Source organism: Strix uralensis, chromosome 2 (genome assembly GCF_047716275.1).
Source record: "Strix uralensis isolate ZFMK-TIS-50842 chromosome 2, bStrUra1, whole genome shotgun sequence".
Classification (NCBI taxonomy): domain Eukaryota; kingdom Metazoa; phylum Chordata; class Aves; order Strigiformes; family Strigidae; genus Strix; species Strix uralensis.
The window spans coordinates 137403002-137416787 of record NC_133973.1 but is presented as its reverse complement, the minus strand read 5'-3'; the positions used below and the strand labels follow the sequence as shown (position 1 = coordinate 137416787).

At 54.5% G+C, this 13786-nt stretch overlaps 1 protein-coding gene across 1 annotated transcript in view; it reads right to left on the bottom strand.

Moving 5' to 3' along the window:
* CHRDL2 (chordin like 2) overlaps nucleotides 1-13253 on the bottom strand; it is a 28446-nt gene extending 15193 nt beyond the window's left edge. The window contains exons 1-4 of the mRNA XM_074860612.1: nucleotides 12366-13253; nucleotides 4222-4334; nucleotides 3694-3787; nucleotides 2720-2862 (exon numbers count right to left, since the gene is read on the bottom strand). Coding sequence (XP_074716713.1) covers nucleotides 2720-2862; nucleotides 3694-3787; nucleotides 4222-4334; nucleotides 12366-12447 — 432 coding nt within the window. The 5' untranslated portion in view covers nucleotides 12448-13253. The remainder of the gene's footprint in view (nucleotides 1-2719; nucleotides 2863-3693; nucleotides 3788-4221; nucleotides 4335-12365) is intronic.
* Between the last annotated feature and the right edge of the window lie 533 nt (nucleotides 13254-13786).

The window sequence follows — 13786 nt, the reverse complement described above, 5'->3', positions numbered from 1 at the left end:
TGCAGCCTCTTCCTTCTTTCTCGTTCTGACCAGCAGCTCATGCATGGCAAAGACCTGCCTCGGGCGGGAAAGAACAAATGTCATAAAAAGAAGGATTTATCCCAGAGGCTCTGGTCTCAGGGCAGTTTTCAAAGAGGTTTAGACCAGCTGTTCACGCAGCTGTTCTAGCAGCTGACAACATCAGACACAGCCCAGCGAGACCCCGCTGCTGCAAGGCTCCACAGCCATCCTTTTATTTTCCCCTCGTATCCAAGGCATTATCCTGCCGAATAAACAGAGCCTGAGCGAGAGCCAGTGCCTCCGAGAGGGACACGGAGCTCCACAGGCTCCTGGGGATGGTGGCAGATGGGGTGGGAAAGCAGGACCAGGTGGGCACGTACAGTTGGACTTGAAGACTCCTTCCTGGCATTTGTCCCCAGCCTGGTGGGCTGGCATCCAGTTGGGGTCCATAAGAGAGGAACCAGCCTCAAAAGCTGTATAATTTCTAAGTTATTCCTCTTGCCACCTAGCTCCGAGGCATGCACAAGCACCAGAGGCTCAGACCAGCTATCCTGGTATCACAGATACTTTACTATCCAGCATCAGCTGATGGCAGCCATTGTGTGCATGCTGTTGGCATGAGAGGGGGGGTGGCTTGGGCTCTCCCACCCCTTTTTCTTTCCTGGTCAAGCTTAGTCCAATTATTTGCTGCAAACAAATCACACACCAGTGGAGCCTGGTCCCATCCAAGGGCTCTGTACAATGGGCAGTGAAAGCCACTTCAACCCTCTTCTTTTTTATGGCAGAGACTGCGGCCGGTATGTGCAGTTCCCCACAGCTTCCAAGTCCAGCGTCGGCACTTTCAATCCTTCTTCCTCACTCCCTCTCGAGGAGGAGGAGCTGCTCCATTTATTTCCCAACACTCAGTTCCTGGCACGTGCGGCCCGTGCTCCACACACCTTCCCCATCGCCGCTGGCCAGGCTGCCTTGTGCCTCCCAGACAAAGTGTGAGGACCTGGTTTTTGATGTTTTTTTGCAGGATCCCAGCAGAGCGGAGCCAAGCCCTGTCTCAGGACATTGCTGGAGGCTCACAGAGAAGGAACATCCCTCCGGTGCTTGGCAATCCATCACAGGGATGCACACCGAGGACCACACAGCACCTTGGCCGCCGTCACAGCCCTCAGGTAGGGCAACCAGGACCATGAAGGAAGATGAGCATGCAGTGGTCATAGCAACTTGGCGTGAAAGGCAGATGCTTCCTGAAAATGCTTTTTGTAGACAGCTTGGAAAGCACACGCACAGCCCTTCTCCAGGGCACAGCTCTGCACGCAATGGCCCAGAGGGCTGGTGAACACACTGGAGGAGTTTCCAGACGAGACCAGCTCTTGGTGCCCATCTCAGCCCTGGGTTCAGCTTCCACTTAAATCCAAGCAGGGGGGGCTGAAGATCACTACGTGCCTGCCCATTGCCAACTATGACTGCGAGGCTCCACTGCCCCTGGCTCCCTGCTGTCATCTCCCCGATGTGTCGGGGGATGAGCTCCAGCCATGCAGGGCAGGGCAGGAGATGGCTGCTGGAGGCACCCAGCAATGGTTGGGAGCCACCAAATCCTTTCTGGAGCTCAGCTCAAAACTCATGAGCTCAACACCAGGCTCAGCATCCCAAGTCCAAGAGCTGGCACCTCAGGTCCATGTTGTCTTGCAGGCACACGGAGCTCCCCCAGGTTCACAGAATCACAGAATCCCAGAATCATCAAAGCTGGAAAAGTCCTTGAAGCTCCTCCAGTCCAACCATTAACCTCACACTGACCATTCTTAACTCCACCAGATCCCTCAGTGCTGGGTCAGCCCGACTCTTCAACCCCTCCAGGGATGGGGACTCCCCCCCTGCCCTGGGCAGCCCATTCCAACGCCCAACAACCCCTTCTGCAAAGAAATCCTTCCTAAGAGCCAGTCTAACCCTGCCCTGGTGCAGCTTGAGGTCATTCCCTTTTGTCCTGTGACTTGTTCCTTGGTTCAAGAGACTCATCCCTCACTCTCTGCACCCTCCTTTCAGGGAGTTATTGAGGACAATGAGGTCTCCCCTCAGCCTTCTCTTCCCCTGGTTACCAATCCCATCTGCTTTGCAGCAAGCACGTACAGGGAAAGGCTCCTGGTTGTCTTCTCTGCCGGTCATCTGCTGTACAATGCCTCAGTGGGGCAGGTGGGATAGCTGGATGCTGCAGGGACAGCCCCAGAGCCACTGGTCCTCACAGCAGGCCAATGCACCCATTGGTGTGCTCAGTGGGGATGTCCCCTGCTCACCCCAAGGAGCCCCAGCAGGGTCCACCCAGAACTGGCCAATGGGATCTCCAGTGAATAACCCACCCTCAGAGCAGCTTGTTTGTGCTCTTCCCACCGGGGAGGAGATGCAGGCGACTGCTTCGTGCTCCAACCCCAGGGCTCAGAGGACATTTGCAGCACACCCTGCTCTGGGTTGAGGCCAGACCATGCACCCAGGCAGAGGGGGAAGCACCCAGCTCTGCCGTGGTCCCTAGTCACCGGGCAGGGAGGAGCCAGCACCTTTTCAGAGGAAGCTCAATCTCCTGCACTGATAACCTGATCCTGTCAGTAAACCATCCCACCATGAACTGGTACCACCCAATGGTCCTCATATGATTTTTGACCTGGTGGGACACTATTGGGGTGCAGGAGTAGACCCCGAGCCCTCCCCACCTCCCGTGGGCTCGCAGGTAGCTTACGGAGCAGCTGCACTGCACACACTGGTTTGGTTGGCGGCTGGGAAAGAGCTCACTGGTGGTGAACATCTCGCCTTGCTGGTAGGTCGTCCCGTTGTACTGGCAGGACTTGACGGGTGCCCGGAGGCCAGAAGGGGAATGTGGCTCTGGAAAAGAAGATGAAAAAGCAACGGGATGAGAGACAGCCCTTGCCTGGCCCCAGTGTAGCACCAATGCTCAGCAGATTCCCCACCAGCCCAACCCAAAAGGACAAAAGGCCCTTTACACACCACAATTATCATGAAGAAGTGGCCGGGGCATTGCACAGCCCGTGGCGATTTACATGCCCAAAAGCTTTTGGAGGATGGGACTGACCTGACCATGCTGAGCACAGCACAGAGGTAAAACCTGGACGTCCGACCTCCCACGGTCTTGTTCCCTTGCCGTGCCAGAGTGGTGGCAAAGCCAGTCAAAAACCACTGGTGATTTGAAAAATTAGAAAAAAAAAATAGAAAAAAAGCCTATCTCTAATTTTTAGCTAATTACCCATGGGAGAAGCCCTTTTGATCTCACTCCAGCTGATGCTGGAGGTCGTCACATCCAGGGGAGGGGAAAATTGCAGAATTTTGTTTAAAATATTCAAAATTTTTTTTTCCTGTATCCAACACATTTTGCTAGCAAATGATCTGAATAAAGTGTAGCTTCTGGTTTGTCACTGAACTATGAACTGACATTTTGATCCTACAAGACTTTCAGGATGGGGGGCAGTTGGAGAAATTGGTCTGGTAGAGAGCTCTTTTCCATCAAAATGACATTTTTGGGGGGAAAAAGCAATGTGAGCAGCTCAAGCTGCCATGGCTGCCATGACCCCATGAGCAGAGCCAGACCCAGCACCGTTGTGCTGCCCCAGGTGTGAGCATCCAAGTGACTGCAGTTGAGGTACGTCCCGCAGGACCACGGCCACATTGTCACCCCCTCCCTGTGGGTTGTCCACCTACCGAGACACCGCGGGCAGCACTGCTGGGGGTCTGTGACGGGACTGGCACACTGCAGAGCCGGGCACTGGATCCGGTAGCACCTGATGTTGGCGTTCTGGGGAGAGACAGAGAGAAAGACAGTTCAAGAGGAGGGAGATGTTGGATGATGGCCACATTATCACGACAGATTGTGCTGGTGTAGCTCACCCAGCCAAGGATGTCTTCATCCCCAGCTCAAATCCAGCCAGCTCATGGTCTCATCTCTCATCATCAAAGATCACTCATGGTCCTACAACAGCCCTGAGCCACTTCCTCCCACAGCCCACTAACAGTATTGAGACAGCTCCCTCACAAAGTCAACCCAACACCCCCAGGGGGACAGGGGGCTTTTTCAGAAGGAAAGAGATTAATCCAACGTCCCTATGGGACTGGAAAGGACTTTTCTGGTCAAATTAGACACTAGAACCAATCTGTTTAAAAGCTGTCAAGGCAACACCCCAACGCAGCAGCATCCCCACCACCTCCCGCGGCACCTCATGGGGAACGTGCCTCGGAGCAGCTGCAGCGGATGCAGTACATCAGCCCCTGCGGCTCCAGGTAGGGGTGCCAACTGTCGCCCGGGCTGTACTTCTTGCCGTTGAAGTCGCAGAACATATCTGGCCCTGAAAATCAACCAAGAGAAGTTATGTAAGAGAAAAGGATGGTCCTTGGGAGAACTCTCCTTCCTTCGTGATGAGAAGAGCAAGGACAGCTCTGTGCCTTCATGCTGTTTCCCATGAGTAGTTGATGGCCACATCCCATTCACCAAACCCCAGATAGAATACATTTCCCAAAAGCCTTTTTTTTGCCATAATTTGTTTTTTTTAGGCTGGGACCTGTCTGACCCAAATGGCAACTCCTTTGAGCAAGCTGGGCTCCCTTTGCAAGCAAGGAACATAACGAGTGTTTCTGAGGCAAAAATTAGAGTTCTCACTATAAAATAGGTCAGTAGAAGCACTCTCTGGAAGATGGAAAGGAGATTTCAGGGTGATGCCAATGGACTGTATTTCCCCCAGGGAGACCAGAAGGGCTGGGAATGGTTGGGAAGACAGGAGACCCTGAATTTAGGAGACATTTTCACTGTTACCCACAAAACGAAGAAAAATAAAAGACATTTTGAGGCAGAAACACTTTCTGAACGAAAACCTTCTGCTCCCCGAAGAGCTTCAGCTCATTCTCTCAAGGATCCCTGGACAAGCACTGTCAGCACATGGGCAGCCAAGCACAAGCCCTAAGGAGCAGGATTGTGCTGGCTTGGCCCATCCCACCAGGCTCAGCCCCTTGGCTTTACTGGGCTCAACGTGGCACTGGTCTGGCTGGAGTGGGTTGAACCATGCTCTTCATTTATGGGCATAGCAAGTCCATCTTGTCCACTTTTTGGCCTGAAAAGCATAAAACCATGTATTTTTCTCTTCTGCCTTGATCCTATTATCCTGAGAAGGAGCAAGTTTCCAGCCATGCTCCTGAACTGGAGGTGTCCGTCCCATAAATGAACCAGCCCTGACTACACTGGCATGCGTTTAACCTTGCGGCAGCACACGGAGAGGGATGAGATGGTGCCCAGCACAACTGGGATCTCCCCTCTCCCTGGATTTTAGAAGGTTCCTATCAACCCCCTCCATCTCCAAGCCCTTGGTTACACACCAACCCTTTATCAGGATGAGGCCAGCCTGCAGCAGAACCCATGGGACAAACCATGGCCATATCACCACCAAAAACCACAGGGCTTTGGCCAGAAAGCCCAATTCAGCCATTCTTAACGTTCACATCAAAAAGCATCGCCTGGTCCTGCAGAACTGAGTCTGGCCCCAGTTGGACCTGCAGGAACCTGGACTCTGTAACTCCCACCACAGACCAATGGCTGCTCCCCCCTCTCCTGTGCCGTGTCCCCAAGCCCTGACCAGCTGGAGGAACGCGCCGGGGCTTAAGGTCTTTCGTAAATAAGCACACGCCTGCCCGTGTGTGTTATTAGTGGTTTAAGTGCTCACAGCCCCACTAAAAAAACTGAAGGTGATTTAAAAGGTTATGTCATTGAGGGAATTTGAGGTAGTTTGGGTGATTACGTTGCTCGAAGGCAGCGGAGACATTTATGCTCCCTGAAGCGTTTATGAGTCTTTTAAAACCTTGCGGTGCCCTGGGGCTGCAGGGAGAGGGGAGAGGACTGTTTGAGTCACGGTGACCAGCTCCAGGAGCCTGCCACATGAAGTCAGGCAAGCTAGTGGGTGCTGACCCCATACGCTGCTGGAAGAACTCCTCGATGAATAGCAGAGGGTCCTCAAAATGAACTCGGTGGCATTCACCACTCAAATGAAACTAAAAGCCACCCCATGCTCCGCTCTCTCACCTGGGGCAAAGCAGTGGTTTAGAGAGTCTGGCTGGTGTTGTCCCACCTTGCCAAACCTGGAGATGCCACCTGCTTAACGTGTTTCTTCCACCAACCAGGCAAAACTCATACAAATATGCTGTGGTGGGCTGCCGTCCTTCCTCCAGTTCCTGACCATCCTCAGGATGAACCCAAGCGATGCTCTGCCATGGTCAGACCCTGTGGCCATCAGGAAGGGCAGCCCTACGGGTCTGTGATGTTCCTTATGGGTCCCTTCCAACTCAAGCCCTACAGGTCAGCCAGCAGCCCTGAGCTCCTCGTTGATAGCTTCAAGCACATGATTCTCCAAGTTCTACCTTCAAAGGAGGTGGCCACCAGCTGTCCAGACCACCTGGCCCAAGCACAGAGTTGCGGGGCCAGTGTTGCATCTGCAGAGGTGGAGATTTGCAATAATTCTGGGGTGGATGCCATCAGAAGGACAGGCAGAGGCATTCTCCTTCCTTTTCCCTACTCAGGTCTTTACATTGTCCCCAGAGCTTGCTCCAAAGCTCTTGACAAGTCAGCAAACCCATATTCCTGGCCATGCACAACAGAAGCTTACAGCAAACCACGCAAGAACGGGGAGCATGTGGCTGGAAACTGCAGAAACCAAGAAGAGAGGAAAAAAAAAAAATCCACAAAACTAAAAAAAAAAAAATCATCATTTTGCAAAAGGGTGAGAAAGTGACTTCATTTTTCCCTGCTTGCAGCATCTTCATGAATTACGCTGAGGGTGAAGAAATCAAGTTGCCTTCATGTGACGCGGGGCCGCTCAGCTTGCAGGCTCCCATGCCAGTTGGCTGCTTCGTTCAAACATTTAATCACAAGTGGAGCCCTGGTTTGGGTCCAGCCCTCGAAAGCAGCCTGATTCATGTCTGCAAAGGGCCCGCTGGTAAAATTAAAGCCGACTGGCAGCGCTGGGCAGCAGCAGACACTTGTCCGCATCTCAGTAGCACTATGCCGCGTATTTGGCAAGAGGTGCCGGCATGTTTGGTTAAAAGCAAGCTGGGGATGGATGGAAGGAGGAGGCTTAAAAGCTGGAGGCTCTGGATCATTTTTTCCCATGCCAGGCTAATAATTTAATTTTCAGAGGTCAAACTTTGGATATCTTCCCAATTCACTCGGAGTGAAAAGCCATTTGTGGCAGTAAATTTCTCCCATGCCGTTCAGTCTCCTTATTTATTGCGTCTTCACCAACAGTACGCTCACAAACGTCATGTTGTTTCACTTCTCGTTTTCCAGAGAGGGCTCCTGAGCTGCGGAGCATTTTCAAGACTGAAAAAAAATCCAGATGAAGCCATCACCTTGGTTTCCTTCCCGAGGACCATGCCATCCCTAGGCAGGAGAAGACAGTGGGCCAGCCTGGTCCACATCACCTTGGAGACACAACCAGAGCTTGCTGATTGTGAGTCAGAGGCTCCACGCTTGGAGGTGGCCCTAGGAGACCTGGAAGCAGGAGCAGAGGTGGAAACTGTTCCCATTATGAAACACCTCCAAGAACAGGTCCCATCTAACTAGTTTCTTCTCAAATACAAGAAGCTCCCGATACAAGACCCTGCTCTTCAGAGTACCATTATGGGTTGTATGAACCAGAAAAGCCAACTGAAAGCCATGGAAATGATTCCCCTGCCACTCAGCAGCAAGTCCTGTGGCCTCATGTCCAGAGGGAGGGTGGGAGATGCTGCCGAGAGCGGCTCCCGCACATGGGAGCTGCTCTGCCTTGCCCACCCTAAAGGGCTCTGCTGGGAACATCATGGAGGAGGAAAGTTTCTCCCTGTCTCCCCATCCAACAGCCATTTTCTGCCATGGCTCCAGTATTTTCTTGGGTGAGGACCACCTGGTTACATCCAAATCACCGAATACCCCAGGCCAGGGTCTGGGACCAGTGGCCTGGCCCTGCTTATGTCCATACCCACCCACTGGAACAGCCTTGATCCAGCTGTCCCCCGGCATTTGGCAAAGCCCAAGTTGGCACAAGCCAACACCATGCTGGAGAGTGCACCCACAGCAAGAGTCTGAACACTCCCGGTCAATGTTGAGGCTATGCCCGGGCCCTGGTTTACTCTGATTATCATTAATTGTCATTAATTATTAATGGCATCCTGGATGGATGGAAATATGAGATGGAAAGTACCACAGGAAGGCAAGGAATAAGAGAGCTGTTACCAAGAAAAGGGTGATCTCTGGCCATGGCAGGGACAAGAAGAAGCAATTACTTTGGGGCAAAGCCTGGAAAATTTAAGATAAGTATTGCAGGAAGCTTTCCAGCTACCAGGAGATTGAAACCCCAGAAAAGGCTGTCACGGAGGCTCTGAGACACTCTATGAACCTGCTGGAACAGCATCTTCATAAGACGGTCTAGAGACACCAATCCAAACTGAATGGCATGGAAAAACCCATCTTGTGCTGCATTCAGTGACTGCTGACATCTCTCTCACACCATGAGAACGGCCCCAACACCTCTTTAGGATGTATCTCAACAGCTTCATACACCAGTCACCAACGAGATGCCATCTCACATCTTCATGACCTGCTCTAGAGCCAGTGAGAGACCGCAAAATGAGGGGAAATGAGCAAGACCCCACAGCCTCCTTGTTGAACCATCAAACTGGCCAACATTGGTCAGACCACCTCTGGACATCTCCTGGACTTGGATGCAGACAAGTCCCCTCAGGCCAGCATGTCCATGAGACCTGTCCCCTGAAGCTCTCCCACCCACGGGCACAGCCTATTCGAGCCAATTCCTTGCACCCCTCCACATTTTCAGTGGACAAGGATGTCCCCATGGATTTCCCAAGGTGGTGTGACTTGTCCCACTGCCTGGGCGCTTTGACCATGGCTGAACCAGGGGCCAAAACAGGTCAGATGGTCTCCTGCACTGATCCCAAGCATGGCAGCAGGAACCAAGGTGAGCCATTAAACTTACACATGTGATGGCTACTGAAATACCATGTTCTGCTGCCAAATTCTCCTTTGCTCAGGCCGAATATCCCTCTGGATACAGGGACTGATGCTCAACAAAGTTAAATCACATACACACACGCATGTGCAAGACCCTGCCCCTACATTCCCCACTCCCACGTCAGGGTTTCCCAGATGTGAGGGATGGGTCATGGTTGGTTTTAAGCTGCTTTTACATCACTGCTCCATCAGCCCTGAGGAAGGGCTCCCATTAAGACACCCACTGCCCAGCTGGGTCTCCACATGCATGGGATCACCAGACATCAATCCTGACTTACATTGGAGCTCCTCTACGCTACAGGACACTGAGGAGTCCCCAGAGGTGAGTCCCTGCTGCAGGTAAAGCCTTGACCCATGGTTAGAGAGGGGCTAATGCACCTGCAAGACCCCAAAGCGTAGAAAATGAAGGTAACAACCTCTCCCAATTTGCTCGTCCACCACAGAAAGCCTCCACCAGCCCCATGCCTCAGTTTCCCTAGCAGGGACTTTCACTCCACGTACCAAACTGGCTCCAGTAGGGATGCTACCGAAACATTCCACAGACCTCACCCCGCTTCTCTCCAGTTTCATCCCGTGGAGTGAGGGGTTTCCTCCATCTCTGCATCCCCAGGCGGTCCCCCCACAGCTCTTCTCTGAGCAGGGCACATCTGAGCCAGGCTCCCAGCCCCGACAGCTTTTTTGGAGGTCACGCACCTGACTGCCAGCACCGCGCCAGGCATGTGGGGGTGTGTTTATGCAAACCAGTTTGTGAGTTTTAAGAGCGGCCATAAATAAAGTGTAAAAAGCACTGTCTGGTACAGAAAGTCCAGGCGCTCCTATGACAGCCCTGTATTTATGAAGGGCTTAAAATGCAACTTAGCTGTGAAGGGACTGGTTAAAACACACTGGGCCCTTGACATGTGGCATCCTAATGACTCCACTCACATCCAGATCGCTTCCCACACACTCGCCTCGCTCAGTCCTGGGCTGGGAATTTCTTCTTGGGATTTTGGGAGCTTGGAAAACTCTGCAGCTCTGCGAATGCAGCCTCATGAAGCATCCCTGAGCTCCCCGGGGTGGAGGAGCTAAGCAAAGTCCCACACTCAGAGCATCCCCATGGGCTCTGTGAGCAGCAGACGGGGCCCCATTTCCCTCCTCTTCTTCCCAAGGGGATGCTCAGTTTTCTAAAGCGGGGTGTGCAGCCCTCGCCTCTCCCTTACCATGGCCGCCAGTAGGATTTGCTTTTCATCCCAGTCTTTCCCACCTTGGACCACTCAGTCTGTCATCAGGCTGGATCCAAACTCATATGAGAGATGGATCCCACAAACACCCTTTTCTCCATGAACCACATTAAAAAGAAATTAAATGGCAACTTCCAAGCTTCTGGGGAAAACCACTGCCCCGCACTCTCCAGAGATGCTGGTTTTTAAATGCCTCCAGCCAAAATATCATTGCATTCAACTATTGCTGCTGAATTACTCATAGCGGCCGGGCTGCAGCACATTCGGCCCAGTAACCTGTGCCTCTGATATTTTTTCAGCTGAGAGTGTAAATCCCCTAAAATAGCCTGTTTCTGTGGGCAAATTCTTCTTTTCTGACTTGCCTTCAAGCCTAAGCGTTTCTGCTTCTCACCTATTTTTAGCCACGACACTGTAGGTCTCTTGGCTGATGAGCCCGCTTGTAACTAATTTATTCCTGTCTTCATTCTCCCTGAGCGCTCAGCCCCGAGCAAAATGTGAGGCAGTGAGCTGCAGAGGTGGATGGTGGAGAAAAGTCCACGATTCAATGAGGATCTTGTCACCAAGACCCCCCCTGCCCTCGGCCACAGGGCACCTGGAGCCACAGCCAAGCCCCCCATGCCGCGGGATGTGCCCCACAACAGAGCCAAAGTGATATGGAGCTGGGGGCGATCCTGGACCTCCCAGCTCCAATCCTGCCCCGGTCCCACAGCCCCCAGCTCTTTATCACCATTATAAAGCCCACAAATGGACACCAGCACGTCCTCCCAAAGCAGACAAACCCCTAGTACCCCCATTCATGAGGCTTTATGCCCAATTTAGGGGTTCTGCTACCATCAGCAGGCACCTCTGAAGAGCAAACACCTCACCTAGCATCTGTTTCACCTTCTGGAGATGTCTCCATCCTCCTCCTAACCTGGGTACCACAGTTAACACAGCCCTGGCAGAGGCAGGGAGTCAGACTCACAACCCTCATGCAAGAAACGGCCACTGTGGTCTGAGCTCGGCGGCTTTCAATGAGCCCAGGGAAGGGAAAGTAGCCAAACTCACCCAAATTTTGCTCTCCAACACAGCCCCATCCATCCGCCTGCCTTTCTCCCCCACTGCCGGGACAAGAAATCCAGCGCTCACATTTTGGGTCAGCGCTCCAGGAGGACGATTATTTGGCGAATGCCTAATGCACTGCTGGCAGTGGGCAAGTCGTAAATCACCCTAACGCAGCCACCGACAGACTCCGCTGGGATTTTGGGAGATTAAAGGGGAGAATAAAATGTAGGGACACGACGGGTCGTGCTCTGGTTTGCTCAGTGCTCAGGTGGCTTTGCGATGTAGTAGGGGTGCCCAGCACCCACTGGGGGGGGTCCCAATGCTTTGCCCAAGCCAAACGCACCTCCTCACCCTGATTAACACCTCCAGCACCCTCCAAGATGCTGAAGAGCCCTGGCCAAGTACTTCAAGCCTTTTTATACAAGGAAGTGCTGAACGTCCCTTCCTTTCCCCATCCTTAATTTTATCTGTCCCAGTCAGCCAGATGGGAGCAGGAGCAAGGAGAGAACAAGGGATGGACAAGGGAGGGATGTGGAGGAAAGCTCCCAACTTGGTTTGGGGGGGGTCATTTCCCCAAGTTGCTCATGTCCCCGTGCACCCTCGGAGGGGAGATGCACCCACGCAGGGTGGGATCTGTGCAGGGGAAAGGCTGTAATTCACCCCCCTGCCCTGTGTGATTTCTAGCCCACGGGGGGGGGGGGGGGGGGGGGGGGGAGCGTCCCAGACCTTCAGCACATCCCCACCAGCCCACCAAAGGCCACAGCCCCCTCAGCAGCGGTGTGCTCGGCGCTGTATGTCCCCGCAAAGCAGCCGGGGACAGCAGCGGGTGGAGGGGGACACAGCCGTGTCCCCAATAGTGCAGGATGGGGGACCTGGCTTGCTGGGACATCCTGGCCACGGAGGACCAGCACCCGCCATGGCGAGGAGCCTCTCCGTGTCCCTAGCCATGTCCGCAAAGCCCCCCTACAACTTTCTGGGGAGCCCAGCGATGGGGAAACTGAGGCACGGAGGGACCCAGCGCAGCCGGGAGGGGAGCGGGGTGTGGAGGGGTGGGGGGGGGGACTTACGAGCCCGGGCTCGGCTCTCGGAGGCGAAGAGGAGCAGCAGGCACCGGAGGAGGAAGGCGAGGGGACCCGCCCCGGGAAGCATCGCAGCCCGGCGATCGGCGCCCGGGGGCTTCGGTCCCGGTGCCCGGGGGTGCCGCTGCCCGATGTCCCGCTGCTTGGTCCCGGTGCGGTGCCCGGTGATGTCTCGGTCCCGCTGCCGGGGCCGCTGTCTCGGGGCCGGGGCCGGTGCCCGGGGATGCCGGGGCCGCGGTGCCGGTGCCGGTGCCCGGCGGGGCTCGTCTCGCTCCGATCAAAGGCGCCTCCTTTAGGGAGAGCCGAGGAGTTTGTTTGTTGGTATTAAAGGCGGAGATGGGGGGGTGGGGGGTGTTGAGATCCGCAGGGTGGTTTTGGGTTTTTTTTTTTTTAATTATTATTTTTTTTTTCCCACTTTTTTTTTTTTTTTGGGTGTTTTAGGAAATTCCTCGGCGGCAGGAGGGCGGAGGGAGGGCGGGCGGGGAGGGGGTGCGGGAGCCGCAGGTTTAACCCCTGCCTCCCTGCAGCCTGGAAGGACCTGCCGGGCTGGACCCCGTCCTGGGGTGCTACGAGCCGGGAAGTGACACTAATGGGATCTATCTCACACACACACACACACCAGACAAAGCCGGGCTACACCCCTTCTCCCTGTTAAACCCCACTTGGCTCTGAGATGCTTGAGCCCCCCACGGGAGATGCATCCACCCCATCCCGGGGAAAAGCCGGCCCTGGCACAACCCCGAGCATCCCACGCTCCGAGTGAGAAAAACCCGAAATCCGGGCTGCAGCCTCCCCTCCCAGGGCTCTGATCCATCCCCAAGGTCCCCCAGTGCCCTGATTCCCATCCCAGTAAGTTCCAGTTCTCTTCCCAGTGACATGAACAGGCTCCTTCCTTCCTGGGGCAGCAGGGTGCAGCTATCCCCCCTGCACCCGCAGGGGCAGAAGTTTCAGCCAGACAAAGCGGTCGAGCCCCCTCTGCCCCCCCAGGTGCTTTACATTCCTCCAGCTGCATAAAACCATCTTAAATACCTGCAGGAACCCCCCCATCGGCCCCCAGCCACGATCCCAAATCCTCCTCCCGCCACCCCAGCAGAGCAGGTGACACCTCGGCTGCCCCTTCGTCTCCACAGGACAGAGGTGCTGGGCACGAAACGCCGTTGGTTGGAAAGCCACGGGCCATGCAGTCACCCCTGGAGAAGCCACCTCACCACACATGCCGCTCCCGTTCCCGCCTGCTCCCCAAATCCTGGCTGAAGCCATCCCGCGCCGGCTGCCAGCCCTGCTCTGCGTGTTCGTGGGGCTCAGCTTGCTGCTCTCCAGGACCCTCATGGAGAAGTTGGGCAGCACTGGATCCTCCCTGAGCAGCCGTGACCACTCCGCAGCGCCGCTTCCCGAGGCCAGAATAACCC